At 34.1% G+C, this 27656-nt stretch overlaps 1 protein-coding gene across 1 annotated transcript in view; it reads left to right on the top strand.

Annotated features, from left to right (window-relative positions):
• Positions 1–25087, top strand: part of LOC101894789 (titin) — a 67173-nt gene extending 42086 nt beyond the window's left edge. Inside the window, exons 3-5 of the mRNA XM_059128788.1 lie at positions 7950–10872; positions 19958–24201; positions 25002–25087. Of these exons, the coding sequence (XP_058984771.1) occupies positions 8042–10872; positions 19958–24201; positions 25002–25087 (7161 nt within the window). The 5' untranslated portion in view covers positions 7950–8041. The remainder of the gene's footprint in view (positions 1–7949; positions 10873–19957; positions 24202–25001) is intronic.
• The last annotated feature ends 2569 nt before the right edge of the window (positions 25088–27656 follow it).

Below are 27656 nucleotides of genomic sequence, written 5' to 3'. Positions count from 1 at the left end.
AATAAGCCTAAAAAATAATATTTGAGGCATAAAACATGTCAATTTCTATTATCGTAAATTTACAATATTGCCTCAATATGACAAAAATTCACCAAGATCCAATTTTTACGCTTAATAAAGTCTTAATAATACATTTTGTGGCTTAAAACATGACAATTTCGAATATCGTAAATTTACGATATTGCCCCGAAATGATGCAAAAACACCAAACATCAACTTGTTTGCTACGATATTGCCTCAAAATTACAAAAATTCACCAAAAAATTAAAATTTATGATTAAATAAGCCTAAAAAATAATATTTGAGGCTTAAAACATGAAAGTTGCTAATATCGTAAAATTACGATATTGCCCCAATGTGACAAAAATTCAACAAAAATCAATGTGTATGCTTAATAAAGTCTTAATAGTACATTCTGAGGCTTAAAACATGAATATTTCTAATATCGTAAATTTACGATATGGCCCAAAATGATGCCAAAACACCAAAAATCAACTTGTTTGCTATGATATTGCCTCAAAATGATAAGAATTCAGAAAAAAAATCAAAATTTATGCTAAAATAAGCCTAAAAAATAATATTTGAGGGATAAAACATGACAATTTCTATTATCGTAAATTTACGATATTGCCCCAATATGACAAAAATTCACCAAAATTCAATTTGAATGTTTAATAAAGTCTTAATAATACACTTGGACCCTTAAAACATGAAAATTTCTAATATCGTAAATTTACGATATTGCCCCGAAATGATGCAAAATCACCAAATATAAACTTATGTGCTACGATATTGCCTCAAAATGATAAAAATTCACCAAAAAAATCAAAATTTATGCTAAAATAAACCTAAAGAATAATATTCGAGGCATAAAACATGACAATTTCTATTATCGTAAATTTACGATATTGCTCCAATATGACAAAAGTTCACCAAAAATCAATTTGTATGCTAAATAAAGTATTAATAATATATTTTGAGGCTTAAAACATGACAATTTCTAATATCGTAAATTTACGATATTCCCCCGAAATGATGCAAAATCACCAAAAATAAACTTGTATCCTACGATATTACCTCAAAATGACAAAAATTCACTAAAAATCAAAATTTATGCTCAAATAAGCCTGAAAATAATATTTGAGGCCTAAAAGAAGACCATTTCTAATATCGTAAATTTAAGTTTTTTCCCAATATTACCAAATTTCACCAAAAATCAATTTGTATGTTTAATAATGCCTTAATAATACATTTTGAGGCTTAAAACATGACAATTTCGAATATCGTAAAATTACGATATTGTCCCAATATGACAAAAATTCACCAAAAATCAATTTGTATACTACGATATTGCCTCAAAATGATAAAAATTCACCAAAAATCAAAATTTGTGCTAAATAATCCTAAGAAAAATAATATTTGTGGAATAAAACATGATAATTTCTAATATCGTAAGTATACGATATGACCCAAAATGATGTCAAATCACCAAAAATCAATTTGAATGTTAAATAAACCCTAAATAATCGATTTTGAGGCTTACATTTTGATAAATGCTTATATCGTAGATTTACGATATTAGCATTTTATCATAAAAAACTTGTAATTTTCATAAAAAAATGTGTTCCAGAGGCGTTGTATGCTTAATAAAGTCTTAATAATACATTTTGAGGCTTAAAACGTGACAATTTCTAATATCGTAAATTTACGATATTGCTCAAAAATGACGCCAAACAACCAAAAATCTATTTATATGCCTAATAGAGTGTGAATAATACATTTTGAGGCTTAAATTTTTTCAATTTCTAATATCGTAAATTTACGATATTAGCATTTTCTCATAAAAACTTGTAATTTTCACAAGAAATGTGTTTCAGAGCTGTGTATAGGGGAAATCCAATCTTTTGTTGTGACATTGATATGCGTTGTGTATTGATATAATGATAGGTGATTGGAAATTATGTTAATTTCTCACTTATTTCATTACCACATTTCCTCTTTGTTAGTTGATTTTCTCTCGCCGCCACAATTGTGGTTAAAGAAAAAGTTGCTGAGGTTTCTGGTTCTCCATAATTGTGTAAATGTTGCTATTTACTTGAATTAAATGGCAGATTTCCTGGCATTGAAGGAAATGCTTTTGGAGAGGCTGGGAGGGTTCGAGGAAATTATTGAATGTAATTTAGGTGTGTGAGACATGAAGAAGGTCAGTAGGAAAAATAGGGGAATTTTCTAAGTTTTTCTAAGAAAATATATTTTTTTTTTAATTATTTCTTCTTGAGTTTTAATAGCCTTCCAATTTCCTTTTATTTTCCCAATTTCCGAATTCTTCCTCCAAAGTTTAAAAAATCAAATACCTTGCGGCCGCTAAGAAATCAATATCTTCTACTCCGCAAAATTCTACATTCAAGTGTCCAAAATAAAAAAGATGCCTTGTCATGTTGCAACTTTCTTGCAACAAGTGCCTGGGATGCAGGTTTTCTTCGGCCGATGTTGTCGTTGCTTTTCTTCTGTCCTCTTTCTCTTGTCAAGACAACAACTTTTTGTCGATATTTTGAAGGCTACCTTGTGCAGTGAGTTTGGCAGCATTCCATTGCGTGCAAAAAAACAGTTAATTTTTACCACAAAAATATTTGGTTGTTTTTGGTACCGGTTTCAAAAACCACCAACACCAACAACAACATACCCTCTGCGGATCGATTTACGTTAAAAACAACTTTTACAAACTTTTTTTTTGGTCGCAAGATGGAAAAAATCACGGAAAATCTCTATTTTTCAACATTGCCATACGAATGATGGACAGACAGACAGCCAGGCCATGCTGGTCTTAGGACCCAAGTGAGTAGTAGGTGGTGAAGCTGGTTTCTTGTCTTCAAACACAAAAACTCTTTAATTGTTGCTTAGTTAGGAGAGGGAAACCCGATGTTAATTTAAATTTATTGGCCAAATGATTAGCTTTGATGTAGTGTTGAGTAGAAAAAAAAAAAGGAAAATCGGGAAAAATCCCAAAAATTTTCTTTGAAAGACAGGTTGGGTGGATGGCATTTTTTTTCGAAGAAATGTTGGATGGGAGAGGTAGTGGTAATGGGTAACAGAGATTGATTTGAAGACTTTCCAACCCTGGCGATTTGAGAGATTGAGTCCTTAAATTTAGGAATCTAAGAAATTCTTAAAAATCTTTGATACAAACAAATATTCTACGAAGTCCACGGGCCTCAAAATAGGTTTAAATATTTAAGACCCTAAAAATATTCTCAAGAAAAGACTCGAAAATGTCTTCTCTTAAAAAATCCGCGACCCTAAAATATGATTGAAAATCTACGAGCCTTTAATTTTTCCAAAAAATCCACGGAGTAAAAAATATTCTCAGAAAAATTAGAGCCTAAATAGTTCCTAAAACGGACAAGTTCCCCCATCCACCTCACTTTAGGAAATTTTCGGATCAAAATTCCTTGGAATCCTTACATTTTAGTTATATAGTGTCTTTGGCAATATTGTAGATAAGAATACGAGGATTATTTTGGTGGACATTTTTAACCCTCCTGCCAGTCACCAAAGGGGTCTTTTTGGTCTTTTTTCAAAAATATGGCTAAAAACTCCCTTAAAATGGGATCCTGGCAAGGCAAAACATTCTACAAAATTATTTGTCATAAAATTCTAAAATATTAAATATTCTTGAAAATCTACGGACTGAAATATATTTTCAATAGTCCTCGAGCATAAAAATTTCCTAAAACGGACATATTCCACCCTCTTCCACATTTTTGGAAATTTTCCGAATAAGATTCCTTGGAATCCTTACATTTTAGGTATATAGTGTCTTTGGCAATATTGTAGATTAGAGTACGAGGATTATTTTGGTGGACATTTTTAACCCTCCTGCCAGTCACCAAAGGGGTCTTTTTGGTCCTTTTTCAAAAAATTTGGTTAAAAACTCCCTTAAAATGGGATCCTACAAGTCAAAATATTCCACAGAATTGTTTGTCATAAAATTCTACTATGGGTCCTAGAAGACATCAAAAGTCTTAATCTCACCCAAATACTAGAAATTCACATACATTAAGCAGACATTTTAGGGTTAAAGCCGTACTTTATATGAGTTTAGGCAAAATTCTCCAACAAAACATCGTTTTAGCAGGATAATGTCAAAGACAATAATAATCCTCATTAATTTTCACTACAAGTCACCACAGAATAAAAATCTCTATTTTCATTGTATATCCCAAAAATATTTACATCAATGTTGCCAAAAAAACGCGAAAATATCTCCTAAATATTAAAATCACATTTTATGCGTAAAGCCAATATTTTGAGTTTTGACAAAAATCTCCCACAAAACATCATTTTGGAAGGATGATGTTAAAGAAAAAAATATTCCTTAGGTTATTTCACTATAAGTCACCAAAGAAAATAAATCTCTATTTCCACTGCATTTCTGAAAATTATTTGCCTCAATGTTGCCAAAAAAAAAACGCTATAATATCTCTTAAATATTAAAATCACATTTTATGCTTAATTTGAGTCTAGGCAAAATTCTCTCATAAGGTATCATTTTAGAAGGACGACGTAAAGGACACAAATATTCTTAATCAAATTTCACTATATGTCACCAAAGAAAAGAAATGTATACATCCATCATATATCCGGAAAATAGTTGCCTCAATGTTGCCGAAAAAAAAACGCGAAAAGATTTCCTAAATATTTAAAACACATTTTATGCCTAATGTGAGTTTATGCAAAATTCTCTCACAAGGTATCATTTCAGAAGAATGACGTCAAGGACAAAAATAATCCTCATCGAATTTCACTATAAGTCACTAAGGAAAAGAAATCTGTTTTTCGACTCTATATCAAAAAAATATTAGCCTAAATGTTGGCCAAAAAACGCGAATTATCTCTTTAAATATTAAAATCACATTTTATGCCTAATGTGAGTTTATGCAAAATTCTCCCACAAAGCATCATTTTGGAAGAATGATGTCAAGGACAAAAATAATCCTCATCAAATTTCACTATGAGTCACTAAGGAAAAGGGATCTGTATTTTGACTGTATATCAAAAAAATATTAGCCTAAATGGTGCCCAAAAAACGCGAAAATATCTCTTTAAATATTAAAATCACATTTTATGCTTAATTTGAGTTTAGGCAAAATTCTCCTACAAAGCATCATTTTAGAAGGATGGCGTAAAGGACACAAGTATTCCTCACCAAATTTCACTATAGGTGGCCAAAGAAAAGAAATGTGTACATCCATTATATATCAGGAAAATATTTGACTCAATATCGTAAAAAAAAAACGCGAAAAGTTTTCCCTAAATATTAAAAACACATTTTTTGCCTAATGTGAGTTTATGCAAAATTCTCCTACCAAGAAACATTTTAGAAGTATGATGTCAAGGACAAAAATAATCCCCACCAAATTTCACTATAAGTCACTAAGGAAAAGGAATCTGTATTTCGACTGTATATCAAAAAAAAATATTAGCCTAAATGTTGCCCAAAAAACGCGAAAATATCTCTTTAAATATTAAAATCACATTTTGTGCTTAATTTGAGTTTAGGTGAAATTCTCTTACAAGGTATCATTTTAGAAGGATGGCGTAAAGGACAAATATATTCTTCATCAAATTTCACTATAGGTCGCCAAAGGAAAGAAATCTCTGTATCAATTATATATCAGAAATATATGTGTTTCAATGTTGCCAAAAAAGCGAGAAAATATTTCTTAAATATTAAAAAATACATTTTACGGATAAAGCCATATTTGGAGTTTTGGCAAAAATCTCCTACAAAATTTAATTTTGGAAAGATTATGTTAAAGAAAAAAATATTTTTCATCAAATTTCACTATCAGTTACCAAAGAAAAGAAATTTCTATTTCCATTATATATCTGGAAAATAGTTGCCTCAATATTGCCTAAAAACAGCGAAAATGTTTCCCAAATATTAAAAACATATTTTTGTGGTTGAGTTTTTGCAAAATTCTACTACAAAACATCGTTTTAGAAGGATAATATTAAAGACAAAAATTTTCTTCATCAAATTTCACTACAAGTTGCCAAAGAAACGAAAATCTCTATTTTGCATTGCAAATCAAAAAATGCCTGTAAATATTTTCTAATTTTATTGATCTTTTTTTCTGGGATTTTTTTTTTTTGAGTTGAAGCCTAATATTAATAATAAAATTTCGTTGTAGGCAAAAAGTGTCAAAGAAGGAAATATTCTACACAAAACTTGACCATAAATCTCAGAACAAACGATTTACCTAGGTTTGATAGTTTTTAAGAAAATTACATTCGAAATGTATGTACTTTTAGTGAAAATTATGTGTTTACTTTTTTTACTGCCAAAATAACAAAATTCTTTCTAAGTCAAAATCTCCTATAATATTCCACTTTTTGGGAATAGTGTCAAAGGAAGAATTATTCTAGACTAAATTCCACTATAAGTCTCTAAAGAAAAGAAATCAATATTTCTATTATACACCCAGAAAATATTAGCAGCAATGTTGCCAAAGGAACACAAAATACATCTATTTTTTGAATAAATTTTTCTTCGAACTTTTTTTTGAGTTAACGCCTGAAAGTAACATAAAATTTCGTTTTAGACGGAAGGTGCTAAAAGAAGAAATATTCTACTCAAAATTTTTCTAAAAAGCCTGGAATATACCATATTTCTATGTTTAATAGTTTTTAAGAAAATTAAATTCGAAATGTGAGTACTACAAAGGAAAATTTTGTATTTGCCTCTTTTTGCTTATAATTTAACACCTTTCCATTCTAAGTCAAAATCTTTTATAATTTTCCACTTTTTGGGCAAAGTGTCAAAGGAAGAACTATTCTAGACCAAATTCCACTATAAGTCTCTAAAGAAAAAAAATCCATATTTCCATTATACATCCAGAAAATATTAGCAGCAATGTTGCCAAGGAAACACAAACGACGTCTATTTTTTGGATACATTTTTCTTAAAATTTGCATAAAAATTTCGTTTAAGGCAAAAATTGTCAAAAGAGGAAATATTCTACACAAAATTTCATTATAAATCTCAGAATAAACTATATGTCTAGGCCTAACAGTTTTTAAGAAAATTACATTCGAATTTCGGGCACTACAAGCGAAATATGTGTTAACGATTTTTTATTGCTAATTTAACAATTTTCCATTCTAAGTCAGAATCTCCTATAATTTCCACTTTTTGGGCAAAGTGTCAAAGGAAGAATTATTCTAGATCAAATTCCACTATAAGTCTCTAAAGAAAATAAATCCATTTTTTCCATTGTACATCTAGAAAATATTAGCAGCAATGTTGCCACAGAAACACAAAACACATAAATTTTTTATATACATTTTGCTTCGGGTTTTTTTCAAGTTGACGCCTAAAGGTAACATAACATTTTGTTTTAGACGGAAGGTACTAAAAGAAGAAATATTCTATACTAAATTTCAGTATAAATCTCAGAATAAACTATATGTCTAGGTTCTACAGTTTTTAAGAAAATTAAACTCGAAATGTGAGTACTGCAAAGGAAAATTATGTGTTAGCTTTTTTAACTTTAAATTTAATGGGTTTCCAATCGAAGTCAAAATCTCCCTTAGAACTTAATTTTTTGGGGAAGTTGTCAAAGGAACAATTAATCTAGATCGAATTTCATTGTGAGTCTCAGAACACAAGAAATTTGTATATTCAATATTTACCATGAAAAACTATTATCAATTTTTGTTATTAAAAAAACTTGATTTATTTTTTGAAAATGTTCTCCATTTTTTCCCAATTTGCTGCAAATTATTTTTTTTTTGCTACAGAAAAAGAGTTCGTATCGGTGTTTTTTGGTGGGCTGGGGGCCTCCGTAATAATATTTTAAAATTTTAATGTTTTTAAAAATCTTAAAAATATCCCTAAATTTTTGGTGGCCCGAAAATAATTTTGAAAATTTCTATTCTCTTTCCAGCCAACGCCATCTAGCGAAGTGGAGTTACAATTAAGCTGTAATTTCCCTAGTTTTACACCCTATGCCTCAATTGTTGGGAGTACTACACCACCATGGCTGATTATGTTACTGTGGTAGAGGTGGATGATCCTCAGTCATCCAAAGACACAAACTCATTGCTGGCCAATTCACCACAACAAAACTCAACGAATGGAACGGCACTATCGGCTGATGATCCCTCATTTATAACGGTGTTATCGATCAACAACAATAACAACACAAATCACCACCAACAAGAGCTGCAACATCAACCCACCACAGTTGAGGTGGAGGGCCATAGCAAAGCCACAAACCTGATCGGTGATGACACCGAAGAGGTGGTGGTCTATCGTTTGGTTGGTGAACGCTTGGGCTTTGGCTTGAAGTTTCAAGGTGGCACTCGCAGTGCCGAAAAAGTACAAAAATTATTCATACAATCATGTGCCAAGGATAGTCCCGCCTCCAAGGTGGTCACCTCATGGGGCCAACTCAAGGAGGGAGATGAAATTGTGAAAATCGATGAGCATTACGTGCGGGATATGACACGGATAGAATGTGTGAAATGTTTAAAGGATAATGTGGCCATAAAACTGGTGGTACGAAATGGTAGGGGTTTGAAGCCCATGGATTTTGAGGAGGAGGGGTCTGGGGAGCAGCAACACAATTTGTTGCCCAATGCAGGCAATGGTCACATGAAGGCAGCCCCGCCTCCACCGCCACCAGTGCCGCCCAGGAAATTGATCAAAAAGCAAAGATCTTTCAAGGACAGCGAAAGGCCCGAAATGGCGCCCAACAGGACAATGGAAATTGTGGAAATGTCTGCGGAGCGTTCCTTTACCCCGCCACCCGATGCCGAATATTATATCAACTTATTTGCCGAAAACAATGGCCCAAATGGTTCCCTGCTAAGGAATCCCTCACGCAATGGTGAGTCGGAATCGGATGATACGGCCAGCACCATATCCACGGTAATAGATCGTTACTCCATGACCTCAACTTACTCATCGGAATCAGATCTTTCGGGATTTACATCCTTGAATAATGGCCAGAACAATGGCGTGAAATCCGAACTGGCCAAAGTTTTGAAGCCATTTGCCCTCTTGGAACAGGAATTCAAGGTAGAGGGAGGTTTGGATAGCTCTCTCATTACCGAGGTAATGGAGGTGAGCTTCAAACCGGGTAATAATTATGAAAATGTGGAATTTAAAACCGAGAAAATCAACAATTATGAAAATGTAGAACTGAAGAGGAAAGAGGAGGATCCTGTGGCCAAGGATGAGGTGGATAAAAGTAGGGAGGCGAAGCAAGAAATTGTGACCACAGAGAGCAAGCAGTCCCCCACTCCCACACCCAAACCTAGACAACAGGTGCCAACATCGCCCGTGGAACCCAAGAAACGATCCATTATACCCATGCCCCGCAAGCTGAGCATAAATGGCAAACAAGCCATTGAGGTGCCGCCACCCAAAATTCCCGAGGGGGCCATGATAAAATCCAACTCAGAAAATCAGAACACGAAATCTCCCACCACCACCTCCCCAGTCACTGGCAAGTCCTTCCAAGAGCCACCAGCCACCAAAGAATTTACCACAAAAATACCCAAGGCCATCCATTCGCCCAGCAGCCAATATCGCTCCCTGGAGAGGGCCAAGACCGAAAGTGAAATCAAACTGAAACAGGAAATCACAAAACAGGACAAACTGAAATTGCAAACCTCGGAATTTCTGACCCATGAATCAACAAATGGCCAGAAATTGGAAACCAAACTCCAAAAGCCAGCTTCTCCTGTCAAATCTCGTATCCCCATTGTCCTGACCCCCAAAAGGTCATTGGATTTGGAATCTTCACTGGAAAAGAAGGCCTCTCAGAAGTCGCCCACAAACATACCACGGCTGCTAACCAAGCAGAAATCTGAAACTGACCTGAAGCTCAACTATTGTCGCTCTAAGGAAAACAGTCCCACAATGTCCAGTAAGATACCCCTGCAAAGGACCATTTCAGCCGATTCGAAAATAAAAATGCCCGAAAGGACCCTAATACCGGTGCTACATGTCAACAATAGCTCTAATGGTGGTACCTCGTCCACGGAAAGCTTGAATTCCAATTCCACAGGAAGTACTCCCACCTTAGGAGGGAAATCTGCCAGGGGACCCAAACCCAAGCCCCCGGAACGAGTGCAGTCCTTGAACAAAACACAAATACCCAAGGCAAATGTGACCACAGTCACGGTTGTGGATCGCTCCAGCACAAATTCTCTCAACTCTCCTCACAGCTCACCCCTGCCTGCCATGCAGACCTTTAAGCAACCCTCACCGCCCAAGCAAATGGAGAAACCCCTAACACCACCCTCCCCAAATCGGGAGATACGTTTTAAAATACAAACCTACAATGCGAACAGCAACAACGGCAACAATCACAATGCCTTCCAGGAACCCGAAGAGCTACCCAGTCTCTTTGAACTGCAGAGGCGCAACAGTCCCGATACGGCCAGGAAAAATGATGAATTCTCCACTTTTAAGGCCTCAACTCCACCGAGTAACAGCAGCACCAGTCAGGAGCAAAAAGAACTTAAACCAGAGCCAGAAGATGAGTTAGACCGCATTACACCCCCTCCCCTGGTGGTGGTGGGTAAGTGTGTCAAAGTCAATGATGCCACCGCTCCCATGTACTACTCAAGTTCGAGCAGTGACGAGGAGAATGAAACCGATTTGAGTGGAGCCTATGATGATGACAAGGATTACATTTGTGAGGATGGCGAGAAATTGGGTCCACCGGAGTTAATCAATGGTCCTGGACCTTCCGAGGCCTATTTCAATCTCTATTGGCACTCAAATATGCTACCCACCATTGGTGAGGTGGAGGAGGAATGCTCATCGCTGGAACTGCAGTCGCTGAACACAAATGGGTGAGTAGGGAGTTAGCTTTAAATGAGGAATAATATTCCTAGGAATTTAGGAATTTTATTCCTGAAAATATTTCTAAAATCCAGTGAATTTTTTTTCGATTTTTTAAAATTTTGTCTCTTTGTGGGTGAGGTACTAGAAGAAATTGTCCGATATCCACCATCTTTCTAACAGATATTGTGTTGATGGAAATATTGAGATGTACTCAGCCTGAATGGAATCGGATGTTAATTTCGCGTTTTATGAGCTTTGGGAATATTCAAAATTTTGTCCCTTTGTGGGGGAGGTGACAGAAGGAGTGGACCCTAAAATCCTATTGTTACGGCCGATCCTGAGTTGGTAAAAATAATGGGATGTGTAAAAGATGAAGAGAACTGGTTGCTTATTTCGGATTTTATGATCGTTTCGGTTATTCAAAATTTTGACCCTTTGAGGGGGAGGTACCAAAAGAAATGGTTCGATCTTCACCATTTTTATAACAGATCTTGTGTTGATGGAAATATTGAGATGTGCCCAGTCTGAATGGTATCGGATGTTAATTTCTGCGTTTCATGAGCTTCGTGGGTATTCAAAACTTTGACACTTTGTGGGGGAGGTACCAGAAAGGGTGGACCGATATACTCCATCTTCACAGCAGACCTTGGGCTAATAAAAATATTGTGATGTGTGTAATTCGGACAATCGGACTATTACATCATATTTCAAAAGAGTTATAATTATTCAAAATTTTTACCCTTTGTGGGGGAGGTACTTGATGGAGTGGAGCGATATTATCCATTTTTGCACCTAACCTAGAACTGATGAAAATATTAGGATTTGTAAAGTTGGAGGAAAATCGGATAATTCTTTCACTGCCTGTGCCGTTTAAATATTTTCTCTGAAAATTACGATTTTTTTGGGGGAGGTACCAGAAGGAGTGGACCTATATTGCCCATCTCCGAGCGCAATGTAAGTTTGATAATAATGTTGCGATGTGCCATGTTTGGAATAAATCGGATGCTTCCTTCGAGAGTTATCTTGCGCATCAGCCAGTCAGATAGACGGACGGACGGACGGACATCGCTAGATCGACTCCAAATGTCCTGAAACGGATTTGGTCCAAAGAGACCTAGAGTCTAAAACCGTTATTTTGATGAGACACGTTTTGGCTGTATCAAATGATATATACCCTCTCCAGCCATGTGGCTGAGGGTACAACAATGCACGATCTTTATCCGTAAAAATCTGTGAACTTAGATCGTAAAAGTTTATGAACTTCGTTCTTAAAAAAATCCACTAATTTCGTTGTTTAAAGTTCTCAAAATTTGTTCTTCAAAATCCACAAACTGTGTTCCTAAAAAATTAACCAACTTTGTTCTTAAAAACATATGAAATTTATTCCCAAACCCCACGAACTTTGATCTTAAAAATTTATGAAATTTATTCTTTAAAACTTTGTTCTTTAAAACCAACCTTAAAAATCCACGAACTTTGTTCTTTAAAGACATCCCTAAAAATCTACGAAATGTGCTTCCTTAAAAAATCTACCAATTTTGTTCTTAAAAATCTATGAAATTTGTTCCTAAAATCGCACGAACTTTGTTCTTAGAAATCTATGAAATTTGTTCCAAAGACCCCACGAACTTTATTCTTTAAATCTGACCTTAAAAATCCACGAACTTTGTTCTTTAAAGATATTCTTAAAAATCCACGAACTTTGTTCTTAAAAATCTACGAAATTTGTTTCTAAGACTCCACGAACTTTGTTCATTAAAGCCATCCTTAAAAAATCTACCAATTTGTTCTTAAAAATCTATGAAATTTGTTCCTAAAACCCCACGAATTTTTTTCTTTAAGACTAAGCTTAAAAATCTACGAACTTTCTTCTTTAAAGACATTATTAAAAATCCACCAATTTTGTTCTTAAAATTTCGCGAAATTTGTCCTTAAAACCCATGAACTTTGTTCCTTGAAAATCCATGAACTTTGTTCTAAGAACTGTGTAAATTAAAGCTATTCTTCAAAATCCACGAATTTTGTTCTTTAAAAAACCACGAACTTTATTCATAAAAATTAGTTAACTCTGTTCTTAAAAATCCACGAACTTTATTCTTTAAATCTATTCTTAAAAATCTACGAACTTTGTTCATAAAAAACCACAAACTTTATTCCGAAAATCCGCGAACTTTGTTCTCAAAAATCCACGAACTTTGTTCTCAAAAATCCACGAACTTTGTTCCTGAAAAATCCACGAAATTTGTTCTCAAAAATCCACGAACTTTGTTCCTAAAAAATCCACAAACTTTACGCCGGAAATATCCACGAACTTTGTTCATAAAAATAAATGAACTTTGTTCTTAAAAGTCCATAAACTTTGTTCTTAAAAATCCACGAACTTTATTCTTTAAATCTATTCTTAAAAATCTACGAACTTTGTTCATAAAAAGCCACGAACTTTGTTCATACAAATCTATGAATTTTGTTCTTAAAGGTCAATGAACTTTGTTTTTTAAATCTATTCTTAAAAATCCACAAACTTTGTTCCTGAAAAATCCAGGAATTTTGTTCATAAAAGTCAATGAACTTTGTTCTTAAAAAGCCACGAACCTCGTTCCTGAAAAATCCAGGAATTTTGTTCATAAAAGTCAATGAACTTTTGTTCTTAAAAAGTCAATGAACCTTGTTCTTAAAAGTCCACGAACTTTATTCTTTAAATCTATTCTTAAAAATCTACGAACTTTGTTCATAAAAAGCCACGAACTTTGTTCATACAAATCTATGAATTTTGTTCTTAAAATTCAAAGAACTTTATTTTTTAAATCTTTTTCTTTCCTGAAAAATCCACGAATTTTGTTTATAAAAGTCAATGAACTTTGTTTTTAAAAACTCACGAATTTATTTTTTAAATCTATTTTTAATGTCCCACAAACTAAGTTCTTAAAAATCCACGAACTTTGTTCCTTAGGATCCGTGAACTTTGTTCTTTAAAACAGTCCTTAAAAAATCTATGAACTTTTTTCTTAAAAATCTACGAACTTGGTTCTTTGAAAATAAAATATAAATAAATATCTACGAACGGAGCTCTGAAAAATTCGACGACTATTTTTTTTTGTAATCCACGAACTTTCTTATCGAAATTGCACGCATTTTATTTTTTTTAATGTTCTTAAAAATCTACGAACTTTGTTCTTGAAAGTGTTCCTAAAAGTCCAAAGACTTTGTTCCTTAATCTTATTTTTTATGAATTTTATTCCTAATTTTGTTAAGACCCATTAACTGAATCCCCAAAATTATTATCAAAAATCTTGGAACTTTGTTTCTTTCAAGTACTTATTTTCTTTTTTAAATTCATGAACTTTGTTCCTAAAACGTACTTCGTCCAAAAATACTCTGAACTTTTGTTCTTAAAATTATTTTTAAAAATCTATGAACTTTGTTCAAATAAAATTATTTTTTAAAACTTGAAGAAATTCTTTCCTCAAATTGTTCTGGAAAATTAATTTTAGAAACCATTTTCAAAAGATTACGAACTCTGTTCCTAACATTGTTCATAGAATCCATGAACATTGTTCCTAAAAGCTATTTACAGGAATCCACAATCCTTGCCGGGAACACCAAAGATAGTATTTCAAGATTCAACAATCTTCTTTGAAACTGTATGAATCTCCCTTTCTCATATCGCCTCTTTACCCCTCTTCACACCACTGCGATACCAATTTACTCCCACATTCTCCCACACTTCAGAATTAATTTATGGCCTCTAATTTCCATACTTATCAGCCACTTCACACCTTCGTGTGAAGCAAATTGCAATTTTTTGAAAATTGCGATCTTTATCTTCTGTTGGCGGGGAGGACGACCTATTTTTGGTTTTAGTAGGAATAATTTTTACCCACAAAACATTATGAGTAATTATTATTGAACTTGGGGCAGAGGCAAAGAGTGCTGGGGCTCGCATTCATTTTTTGGGTAACAAATCAAAGAGTTAAGACAAAAACAATAACAATTTGATGGTATTGTTACCGCCATCACAATTTGTCCCATGCAATCGTTGTGATAAGAAAATTCCCCCATATCTGAGAGGTGATAACAGTCAGCCAAGCTAAACATATGACACCGGCATTGATAAAGCACCGCATCTAACAGCAATGGGAAGAAAGAGAGAGAGAGAGCGAACGTGGTAGTGGAAGCAATAGAGCAAATTAGTTAAGGTAAAGCATTAATGAATGTTTTGATGAATATTCGGAATGGGTTGAGGGAAAAATAGGGTAGTATGGGATATGGTAGACTTTGTGAAGAGGAGGACAAAAAATCTTCGAACCTTGCACGAAAAGAAAATAGTTCCTAAAACCAAGAATTTTGAATACATTTTTAGGAAAAAGTTTTTTAATTTTAAGAAAGAAGTTCACAACTATTTAATGGAAATTTCTAGGATTTGTTGATTGATTGATTAATGGATGTTTTGAAGAATATTTTGCGGGAAAAATATTCATGTATTGTCGAAAAATATTTGAAGAAAAAATGTTCATAAATTTTATGAAAAATATTCATAAATATTGAGAGAATGAAATGCAGGAAAATTTGGAGTAAGGAGTCATGGATGGTTTGAAAACCTTCTACAACAGAACCTTTCGGCATTGCTTTAAAAAAAAATATTCCTAAAATCCCGGAATTTTGAAAATGTTTTTAGAACAAAATTTTTGAATTTTAAGAAAAATATTCATAAATTATTTAAGAAATTTTTTGCGGAACAATAGCCATGCTTTGTTGTAGAATGCTTGAAGAAAAACATTTCGTGGATTTTAAGAATATTTTTATGAAAAATGTTCATAAATATATAAGGAATGGAATGTAGTTCGATTTTGGGGAGTCATGAGTTGTGTGGAAACCTATTTCAAAAAGAATCTCCCAGCATTGTTTGGGAAAAAAAATATTCCTAAAATATAGGAATTTTGAACATATTTTTAGGAAAAAGTTTTTGAATTTTAAAAAAAATATTTATAAATATTTGTGGGAAAATAGGAAAAGATGCTTAAATTTTAAGAATATTTTTATGAAAAACGTTCATAAATATTTAGAGAATGGATAAGAGAGAACAATTCAAAGAGTGCATCGGTTTCGTAGGATATTCAAAGCAGCCTTATTCAAGGCAGGCTTTTCTGCCGTAGTCCCATTAATTTTTTTCTCCATCTGATATTTTTAGGAAAAAGTTTTTGAATTTTAAGAAAAATATTCATAGTAAGGATAATTTCTTCGGGCCTGGCTCCCAAAAAGATTATTCCTAAAATCCAGGAATTTTGAGCACATTTTTAGAAAAATGATTTTGAATTTTAGGAAAAATATTCGTAAATATTTTTAGAACATTTTTAGTTTATGGATATTTTGAAGAATATTTTTTTCTGGAAAATAGCCATAGATTTTTGAAGAATATTTGTAGGAAATCATTCCGTAAATTTTAAGAATATTTTTATGAAAAATGTTCATAAATATTGAGAGAATGAATGAGAGATACATTTTTTAAAGAGCATCGGTACTATAGGGTATTCAAGGCAGGCTTTTCTGCCTTAGTCCCATTAATTTTTTTCTCCATCTGATATTTTTAGGAAAAAGTTTTTGAATTATAAGAAAAAAATTCATAAATATATTTAACAACATTTCTGGAACCAATTTCATGGATATTTTCAAGAATTATTTTGCAGAAAAATAGCCATGGATTGTTGAAGAATATTTTTAGGAGAACATTTCGTAAATTTTAAGAATATTTTTAGGAAAAATGTTCATAAATATTGAGAGAATGGAATGTAGGTCGATTTAATGACGATTTTGGCAAGAGGTTTGGAAACCCATTTCAAAACAATATTTGGGTCTGGCTCCCAGAAAAATTATTACTAAAATTTAGGAATTTTGAGCATATTTTTATTCATTTTTTTGAATTTTTAAGGATAATTTCTGAGAAAAAAGTTCAAGGATGTTTTGAAGAATATTTTGCAGAAGAAAATAGCCATGGATTGTTGAAGAGCATTTGTAGGAAAACATTTCGTAAATTTTAAGAATTTTTTTATGAAAAATGTTCATAAATATTGAGAGAATAGAATGTAGGTGGATTTGAGTTCGATTTAAGCTAGACTTTGGCAAAGGTTTGGGAACCTATTTCAATATAATCTTTTGGCTTGGCTCCCAAAAAAATAATTTGTAATATCTAAGAATTTTGAGCATATGTATAGGAAAAAGTTTTTGTATTTTAAGAAAAATATTCATAAATTTTTAAGGATAATTTCTGAGATTAAAGTTCAAGGATGTTTTAAAGAATATTTTGCGGAACAAACAGCTATGGATTGTTGAAGAATATTTTTAGGAAAAGATTTCCTAAAAAAATATAAGAAAAATGTTTATAATTATTGACGGAACGGAATATAGGTCGCTTTGAGATAAAGTCCTGCAGACATAATATACATTTGAGTAAATTTTATCAACTATATAATTTCGTTCGGGAGCTAGAGTGATTTCCACGTATACTATACATACTATGGAATAAAAATCTTCGAGCATTGTTTCCGAAAAAATATTCCTAAAATCCAGGAATTTTGTACATATTTTTAAGAAAAAGATTTTTAGTTTTAAGAAAAAAATTCATAAATATTTTTAGAAAATTTCTAATTGATGGATCTTTTTGAGGAATATTTTGCGGAAAAATAGGAAAACATTTCGTAAATTGAAAAAAAAAATTAAAAAAGGTCATAAATATTGAGAGTATAGATAAGAGAGAACAATTCTAAGAGAACATCGGTAACATAGGGTGGTATACACGGCAGACTTCTCTGTTGTAGGTTCATTAATATTTTCTGCACCTGATGTTTTTAGGAAAAAGTTTTTGAGTTTTAGGAAAAATATTCATAAATATTTTTTTGAACATTTTTAGTTTATGGATGTTTTGAAGAATATTTTGCGGAAAAATAGCCATGGATTGTTAAAGAAAATTTGTAGGAAAATATTTCGTAAATATTAAGAATATTATTATGAAAAATTTTCATATATATTGAGAGAATGGATGAGAGAGAAATTTTGGTAAAGAGCATCGGTAATATAGGGTATTCAAGGCAGGCTTTTCTGCCGTAGTCCCATTAATTTTTTTCTCCTTCTGATATTTTTAGGAACAAGTTTTTGAATTTTAGGAAAAATATTCATACAGTTTTAAGGATAATTTCTAAAATAAACGTTCAAGGATGTTTAAAGAATATTTTGCGGAAGAAAATTGCCATGGATTGTTGAAGAATAGTTTTAGGAAAACATTTCGAAAATTTTAAGAATATTTTTAGGGAAAATGTTCATAAATATTGAGAGAATGGAATGTAGGTCGATTTAATGACGATTTTGGCAAGAGGTTTGGAAACTCATTTCAAAACAATCTTTGGGTCTGGCTCCAAGAAAAATTATTACTAAAATTTAGGAATTTTGAGCATATTTTTATTTATTTTTTTAAATTTTTAAGGATAATTTCTGAGATAAAAGTTCAAGGATGTTTTAAAGAATATTTTGCGGAACAAAGACCCATAATTGTAGAAAAATATTTTTAGGGAAACTTTTCGTAAATTTTAAGAATATTTTTAGGAAAAATATTCATAAATATTGAGAAAATGGAATGTAGGTGGATTTGAGGTCGATTTAAGGAAGACTTTGACAGAAGGTTTGGAAACATCTTTCAAAACAATCTTTCGGCCTTACTCCCAGGAAAATTATTCCTAAAATCCAGGAATTTTGAGCATATTTTTAGGAAAATGTTTTTGAATTTTAGGAAAAATATTCATAATCATTTTTTGAAAATTTCTAGTTTATGGATGTTTTGAAGAATATTTTGCGGAGAAGTGGCCATCGATTGTTGAAGAAAATTTGTAGGAAAACATATCATAAATTTTAAGAATATTTTTATGAAAAATCTTCATAAATATTGAGAGAATGGATGAGAGAGAATTTGTTAAAAGAGCATTGGTAATATGGAATATTCAAGGCAGGCTTCTCTGCCGTAGTCCCTTTATTTTTTTCTTCATCTGATATTTTTAGGAAAAAGTAAATATTTTATAAATATTTTTAACAACATTTCTGGAACCAATTTCATGGATATTTTCAAGAATATTTTGCAGAAGAAAATAGCCATGGATTGTTGAAGAATATTGTTAGGAAAATATTTCGTAAATTTTAAAAATATTTTTAGAAAAAATGTTCATAAATATTGAGAGAATGGAATGTAGTTGGATTTGAGGTCGATTTAAGCTTGACTTTGGAAAGAGGTTTGGAAACCTATTTCAAAATAATCTTTGGGCCTTGTTCAAAAAAAAAAATATTCCTAAAATCTAGGAATTTTGAGCATATTTTTAGGAAAAAGTTTTTGAATTTTAGGAAAAATATTCATAAATATTTTTTTTGAAAATTTTTAGCATTTGGATGTTTTGAAGAATATTTTCCGGATAAATATCCATGGATTGTTGAAGAAAATTTGTGGGAAAACAGTTCGTAAATGTTAAGAATATTTTTCATAAATATTGAGAGAATAGATAAGAGAGAAAAATTCTAAAAGCATGTCGGTAGCATAGGGTACCCAGGGTAGTCTTCTCTGCCATAGCCCCTATTTTGTGCACCTGATTTGTTTGTTGTGAAACTGGCCGGAAAGTAAACAGACTAACGTACAAAATAATAATAATGAGAAATCATCGTCAACTTGCCGATGATAAGGCAGGCAGGCAGGCTGGTAGTGAGTGCAGCGGTTTCATTTACAGGTGCTTGCTTGCCGAGCTTATCAGCAAAACTACGTTACGCTTATGCTGGCTAGAAGAAAATTGGAATTTTAGTATAGAGTTCCGATTGAAAAGGTTAAGGTTACGTTACGAAAAAAATAGAGAAGGAAAAAACAAAACGACAAGTTAGACGAAAACAAAAGTAAAAGTGGTGTAAACCAAAAGCGACACGACCATTACAAAGCTAATTTCCGTTGAGAAGCGATATTTGAAGATAATTTTTAAAAGAGTTCTGATTTGAGACCAGGTCTGTTTAAAGATAATTTTTACAGAAATTTGAAATGGGAGTTAATAATTGTTTTGTATTTTTATCCCCCAGGCCCATTGTCATAGTTGATGATTTGAGCCAGCAGAAAACGGCTGGAGCTTCAAAGCCAGAAATTTTGGAAAAACTGGAAGCCGATCAAAAACCCCAAGCCAGCAGTAGTCAAGTTTTAAAGGGAAATCTCAAGAAACCGCCATTTATTGGAGTACCTGTACTACCACCCACGGTACCAGGCTTTGAGGATCTCAAGAACATAAAGAAACCCCTGAAAGAGGTGAGCCCATCAAAGGCCATAGACAAAATGAGTGAAGAGACAAAAGTGAAATGCAAAAAATTGCCAAATGTCGAAGAAGATAAGATAGCAGCGACTGGCGATATGCAAAGCGAACAGGAACCGAACAAGGTTATTGAAGATATTGCCGAAAAATTGGATATTTCAGAGAATACCGAAAAACAAGAACAAAACTTTGTGGAGGTGAGCAAAAGTTCCTCCAAGGAAATCTCAGAGGATAATAGCCAAACCTCGGAAACATCTCAAGAGGTAAAGACAGAACAGACCACCACCAAAACTGAGACCCGAACCACAACAACCACAAAGAAAATCATAAAATCCTCAACGACCACCACCAGCTCCTCCCAGGTGCTGGAGGCCAGCCAGCTTGATGCCCTGCCGGAGGAATTTAAGAAAATTGTTGCCAGCCAAAACTTGCCCGAGGAGTTCAAAAAATTGCTCGACTCACCCAAATCTCCGCAGGATGCCAGCAAGAAACCGGTATTTACCCTGCAACCCTATAATGAGAGGAAAGGTAATACCAAAATAACCGTGCTCGAGGAGCGGCAATTTGAGTCCGATCAAAAGGCCTATTCGGAGATACGCACCAAGGATGCCCAGACCGGGGAGGAGAAGGTACAGAAGTCCAGTGAAAGCCACAAGGAGCGGGCCAAGCTGAAGAAGGTACAAAGCCAAGAAAGTCTGGATGACAACTTTGGGGCCTCGGAACAACAACAACCACTAACTGTTACCGCCAAAGCGGAAACACGATTAGCGGAGGAGGCCCACAATCCACAGGATAATCAAAGTATTGCTCGAGGTATTTTGAAATTATCGGAGTGTGGTAAACAAATACAAGCGAATGACATGGGTGGTGTGGATCTCATGGAGTGTGAGCATCAGGTAATGGAGACCTTTGAAGATTCCGAACAGATATTGAAGCCGCAAAACGAAAATCTAACACCAAGTCAAGAGAAACCCTCGCTACTCAGGGAGTTAAGTGAGACCCTAACGGTGACCAAAGATGGTGATACCCAGGTCACAAAACGCAGCGAAACAACCAGGGAGGAGGCCAAGCCTGAGATCTTTGCCAGCTCCCGGGAGATGCCAAGTCCTCAAACTGGGGAAACGAAAAAATTACTCGAAAATGAATCCCAACTTTTGGTGGATCAGCTGCTCAAGGATGCCGAAAAACAGGCGTTGAAACGTAGCGAAACACCAGCAGCCGCCACCAAGAAGGTGGTGAAACTTGTCAAGAAAACCGAGGAGGAAAAACGCCTGGAAATGGAGGCCCAAAAACTGATTGAAAGCTATCAAAAGGTACGCAAGGAGGCAGAGAAACTGTTTCAATTCGATAACTTCCGGCATGCTGATGATCAGCAGGGTTTCGATTTGAGTGGCTTGGAAGTGGACGAGGAGGAGCAGGAGAAGGATAAGGAAACGAAGCAAGAAACTCCGGAGAAGACTAAGGAAACGATGGAATTAGTTTCGGAGAAGTTGGAGGAAGCAACGCAAGGAGTTCTGGAGAAGGTGGAGGAAACTATGCCAGAAACTTCGGAGAAGTTGAGGGAAACGATGCAAGGAGTTTCGGAGAAGGTGGAGGAAACGATGCAAAAGAAAAAGTCTCTAGAAATGGAAGCATCGGAACTGGGAGTAACGAAATCCGAAGCTGAGGGAAAGACACCAGAGCTGAAAGAGAGGAAAACTAAGTCAGGAATGAGATCTGAGCCAGATGAGAAGAAAACTGAGGCAGAGCAAAAGAATTTGGAGCTCGAGGAGAAGAAAATTAAGTCGGAAATGAAATCTCAGCTAGAGAAGAAGAAATCGCAGGCGGGAGAGAAGAAATCTGTGTTAGAAATTAAATCTGAGCTAGAGAAGAAGAAATCGGAACCTGAGGAGAAGAAACTTAAGTCAGAAATGCAATCTGAGCTGGAGAAGGCGAAAACGAAGACGGAAGAGAAGAAATCTGAGCCAGAAGTTAAATCTAAAGCTGAAATGAAGGAATCCGAACTGGAAGCGATGAAATCGGCACCAGAAGTGATGAAATGTGAGCCACAAGTAAGCACTTCGGATGTGAAGAAATCTACACAGGGCAAGAAACAATCTGGGGAAGGAGAAAAGAAATTCGAACCAGAAGTGATGAAATCCGAATCAAAAGTGGTGACATCCGAACCAGAAGCGATGAAATCTGAAGCAGAAGTCCTGGAATTCGAGCCACAAGTAAGCACTTCTGAAGCAAATAAATCTGCGCAGGTCATGAAGCAATCTAAGCAGGAGGAGAAGAAATCTGAGGGACAAGTAAACAAATCTGAAGAAAAGGCTAAGAAATCTGAGCCAGAGAAGCAGAAACCAGCATCGGGAGTGATGAAATCACAAGCGGAATTGATGAAAACTCAGCCAGAAGTAAGCACTTCGGAAGTGAAGAAACCAACAAAAGATACGAAGAAGTCAGAATCAGAACTGAATAAATCTGAGAAGGAAGTAAAGAGATCCGAAGCAGAGGTAAAGAAAACTGAACCCGAAGTTAAGAAATCCACACCAGAAGTAATGAAATCCACACCAGAAGTGATGAAAACTGCACCAGGAGTAAGCACTTCTGAACCTAAAGAGAAAAACTCGGAACTAAAGAAAGTCAAACCAGAAATTACGAAAATCGCAGCAGAAGTGAAACAATTATTAACCGAAGAAATAAAATCCGAAGTGATGAAACCTTCAAAAGAATCGATGAAATCGGAACCACTGGTAAGCACTTTGGTAAACACTCTGGAAGTAAACAAGTCGGACCATGGAATTAAGAAGTCCACAGGAGAGAAAACACTTGAGAGCCATGAGAAGATTTCTCTGAAGAGAGAAAGTGCAAAGGACAGAGCTGAGATAACCGGAGAGAGCAAGCCAACAAAGTTGGAACTAAAAGAAAACATTTCTCTCAAGAAGAGAGGAAATGAGGAAGAGAATGCTTCTCCTGCCAAGGAAGAGAGTGGCTCTCAAAAAATGTCTGATAACGATGAGAAGCTAGAGAGCTTGGCAGCTCACCACTTGGAAGATGAACTCCCAAGTCCCTCAAAATCAGCCAGTGAGATACTCAGCTCTCCCATTGTCATTTCACCCAGTTCCTCGGATGACATACTCAAGGAAGAACCTGAATATGTATTGCACAAAAAAATTATCGGAAAAGAAAAGAAAGAATCTGCGATAGCGGAAATAATCACCACCATAGAAGAGACAACCAGGAAACTTTCCGAGAAGGTTGGCACAAAATCTCCCATTGCTAGAGAAAAACTGTCGCACAAAGAAACCACCACCAAGACCATTAAAATATCTCCCAAGTCTTCGCCCAAAGCCTCACCCAAACTTAAGCGCAGTGAAAAGAGCAAAACCAAGGCGGAAAATGGAGAGGAATCAACTCCCACCTCTCCGAAAATGAAACCTAAACCCACTCCCAAACCCAAGCCACCTGTACCTCAACGCCGAAACAGTGCCGATTCGGGCGCCAAACCCATACCCAAGCGTAGAGGTTCCCTGGAGACCACAGCCTCCATAGTTTTACCACCCAAAGATGTCAGTCCAACCACTCCGATAATTGAAATACCCAAACCCATGGAACGTATTATTGTGGGTGTGGAACATCATATTATTATACCTTCGGCTGATTTAAAGAAAGATTCCGCACCACAGCGGCCCATCATTACCTTAGCCAGTGATAAGCTACCTTCTGTGGTGGAGAAACAATTTTCTTTTGAATCAAAAGTTCCGTTACTCAGTCAAACTGCCTCGGGTGATTTATTGGAGACCATAAATTTGCCAAATGCCAATCGCTCATCTTCGGATATATCCGAAAGAGATTCCAGAGAAATTTTGGTCTCATCTTCGTTGGATTCGATGCAAAGTGTTGGGGAGAAATTGCCGAGCTCTGCGGTCACGGTGCAAACTGATGAGGAGCAGGAGGAGGAGGAGGAGGAGTCTTTGAAAATGGAGGAAGAGGACCAGGATATGTTAGCCCATCTAGAGCAGGAGAAGAAAATTGAAGGTAAGTGGAATATGATTTTGGATTTTTTTCATCGCGTGCAAATAAGTTATTTGAATATGGGACCTAAATGTCCCGACAAAATATGAAAACTCTTGAGGCAATTTAAATACGAAAAATAGGCATTTGAAGAGAAATCAAGGTGCTGCCATCTATATATGGAAATGGCGATACTATTTAGGTAGTGGTTTATTTGAAATATTTTCAAGGGCCTGTGAATTATGAAAAACCCGCATATTAATAAAATTTTAAAATTTTAAAATTTTGTACCCTCTAAAACTCTTGAAAAAAACTTAGTTGTTTATGTGTTTCTTCTGCATTTCTAGTATCAAACAAGTGATGATGACACAAGTTTTTCAGACTTTTGATCTGGTTTACTATCAAGATGTACGTGTATGATGTAAATATGTGTGTATCCTATGCCACACATTATTATATTGACTTAGTGGCTAAACATCAGCTACTGTGGACAAAAAGTGTGGGAGCAGCCATGCAGGCTATCTGCAAGAAAACATCTGTTAAGGTTCAGCTTTCATGATATTTCAACTTCGCAGGCACCGGGCAAAAAATACATCATCATTATTATGACAAAGGGTTGCCATTTCAAAAAAAAAAAAAAATAGTTGCTAGTTAAAAAATTTTGAACAATTTTAAAATTCTCTACCAAAAATTGTTGTTTTTTTTCCAAAATTGTAACTTTTTTCTGTTTTGTTTACTTTTCACCTAATTTTAAATTTTTGAAAAAAAAAAAATAAAAACTTCCACCCAATTTTAGATTTTCCGAACATTTTTTTCTCCCAAAGAATTGGTTCTATTATTCTTTATGTTTTCCCAAGAAACTATTTGTTTTGATAATAGTAATGCCCAAACAACACATGACTCCAACTAATTTAAAAATTGTCGGCCAATTTGAAAATTCTCTACCAAAAATTATTTTTTTGCTCAAAATATAAACTCTTTTCTTTTGTTTTTTCTTCTTCAATAGATTTTTCCTAGTTACGCATAATATTTTATTCCTGAAAATTATTTTTTTTTCATCAAATTTATATATTTGGTCGAAAAAATCTTTTGACTAATTTATATATTTTTCGATCAATTTATGAATTTCCGACGATTTTGTTCCAAAATTGTAACTTTGTTCCGTTTTACTTACGTTTTCATCTTATTTAAAAAAAATTACCACTTCCGACCAATTTAAAATTTTCTGACCAATTTTTTCTCCCAAAGAATTAAATGATTTTTCGTTTTTTTTTTCATAAGAAACAATTTGGTGAGGTTTTAAAAGCATGAACAACAAATGGATCTGATGAATTTAAAAAAGTCCATCAATTCTAAAATTTTCTACCAACAATTATTTTTTTGCCCAAAATATAAACTCTTTCCTGTTGTTAAATTATAGATTTTTCCCAACCATACATAGTTTTTTATTGCTGAAAAATTATTTTTTTCATCAAGTTTCTATATTTAGTTCAAAATAAACTTCCGACCAATTTATACATGTTCCGACCAATGTAAGATTTTTTTTAACATTTTTTTTTATATTTTTCTAAATTTGTTACTTTTCACTGTTTTGCGTACGTTTTCATTTAATTTAAATTTTTCGAAGAAAAGACAAATTTCCGACCAATTTTAAATTTTTCGACCAAAGAATTAACCCGGTCCGATGTCCGTCCGTCTATTCGTCTGTCCGTCTGTGGAAATCACTCTAGCTTCCGAACGAAATGAAGTAGGTTGATAAAATTTTTCTCAAATGTGTATTATGTCTGCAGGACTTTTGGTATTGAAAATGGGCCAGGTAGATCCACGTTTTTGTATAGTCCAAATATAATGGAACCTCCCTATATTCGGTATTTTGATGATTTTACCGACATTATTCATCGGAATTGTTTCAAATTTGGTATTTGAAGTTCGAAATGGATACTACAGCCTTAGACAGAAAATTGTCTGTCCACGGCCCACGTCTTCGTATAGCCTCCATATATTGGTACTTCCCGATATTCGGTATTTTGATGCTTTTACATACATTATTCACCGATTTTTTTCTAAGTTTCGCATTTGAATATTGTAATGGCTTATGAAAAAATCCATGTTGTCGTATTGAACCTTTATGTAACGGCTACATCCGGTATTTCTAAGATTTTAACGGATTTTATTGTTTTTGAGAATTGCCAAATTCGTTCCAAATGGTGGGGTTCGGGCCGACCTAACTTACAGCTTCTTTACTTGTTTCAATTACATATATTCTGTTGTTTATTGTTGAAAGCGTATTTTTTTATCAAAATTTGATTATTAACAAAAAAAATCGACAAATTTTTATAATTTCGACAAATTTAAATTTTTTCGAAAAAAAAAATAATTTTTTTCAACAAAACAAAATGTCCACCAAAATATGAACCCTGATATAAGTTTAGTTCTCCATTGCTCTTCGTGACCCACACTCAGGAATAAAATTTGCGGCATCCTTAATTTTAGGACCAATTATTCAGACATATAAAATTTCTCAATTACCTATATTTTACATTTTATTTTTGAAAACGTAATTACTTTAATCAATTTTTTTTTTATATTTTGGAAGAAAAAGGTCCGACCAATTTTAAAAAATTTCCGACCAATTTTTAATATTCCGGAGAAATGTAAATAATTTCCTGAAAAAAATATATCTGATATTTTATTTCGCCATTGCTCTTTGTGGCCTATACAATACTTCTGGAATTAAATTTGCGGCAGCCTTAATTTTCTTAGGACCAATTATTCAGACATATAAAATTTCTCAATTACCTATATTTTATGTTTTTTATTGTTGAAAACGTAATTTCTTTATCATATTTTGATATTTGGAAGAAGAAAAAAAAATCCGGCCAATTTTAAAATTTTCGACCAAAAATATTTTTTTTCGCCCAATATGACCTTTTTATACCCTCCACCAAAAAAGGTATGGAGGGTATATTAACTTTGTCATTCCGTTTGTAACTCATCGAAATAATCATTTTAGACCCAACAAAGTATATATATTCTTGATCAGCGTAAAATTCTAAGACGATCTAGCCCTGTCCGTCCGTCTGTCCGTCTGTCCGTCTGTCCGTCTGTCCGTCTGTCCGTCTGTTGTAATCACGCTACAGTCTAAACGAATTAAGATAGGAAGCTAAAATTTTGCACAGATCTCTCTTTTGTCTGCAGGCAGGTCAAGTTCGAAGATGGGCTATATCGGTCCACGATATCGTATAGCCCCCATATAACGGTACCCCCCGATATTCGGTATTTTGATGATTTTACCCAAATTTTTCAACGGAATTGTCTGAAAATCCACACAAGGAGTTCCTTGTGGGTACTTTATACCTCGGCAGAGAATTATCTATATAGGTCCACGATATCGTATAGCCCCCATGTAACGGTACCCCCCGATATTCGGTATTTTGATGATCTTACCCACATTTTTGAACGGAATTGTCTGAAAATCC

Source organism: Musca domestica, unplaced genomic scaffold (genome assembly GCF_030504385.1).
Source record: "Musca domestica strain aabys unplaced genomic scaffold, Musca_domestica.polishedcontigs.V.1.1 107, whole genome shotgun sequence".
Lineage (NCBI taxonomy): Eukaryota > Metazoa > Arthropoda > Insecta > Diptera > Muscidae > Musca > Musca domestica.
The sequence above is the reverse complement of the archived record's forward strand: the minus strand, read 5'-3'. Positions and strand labels throughout refer to the sequence as shown.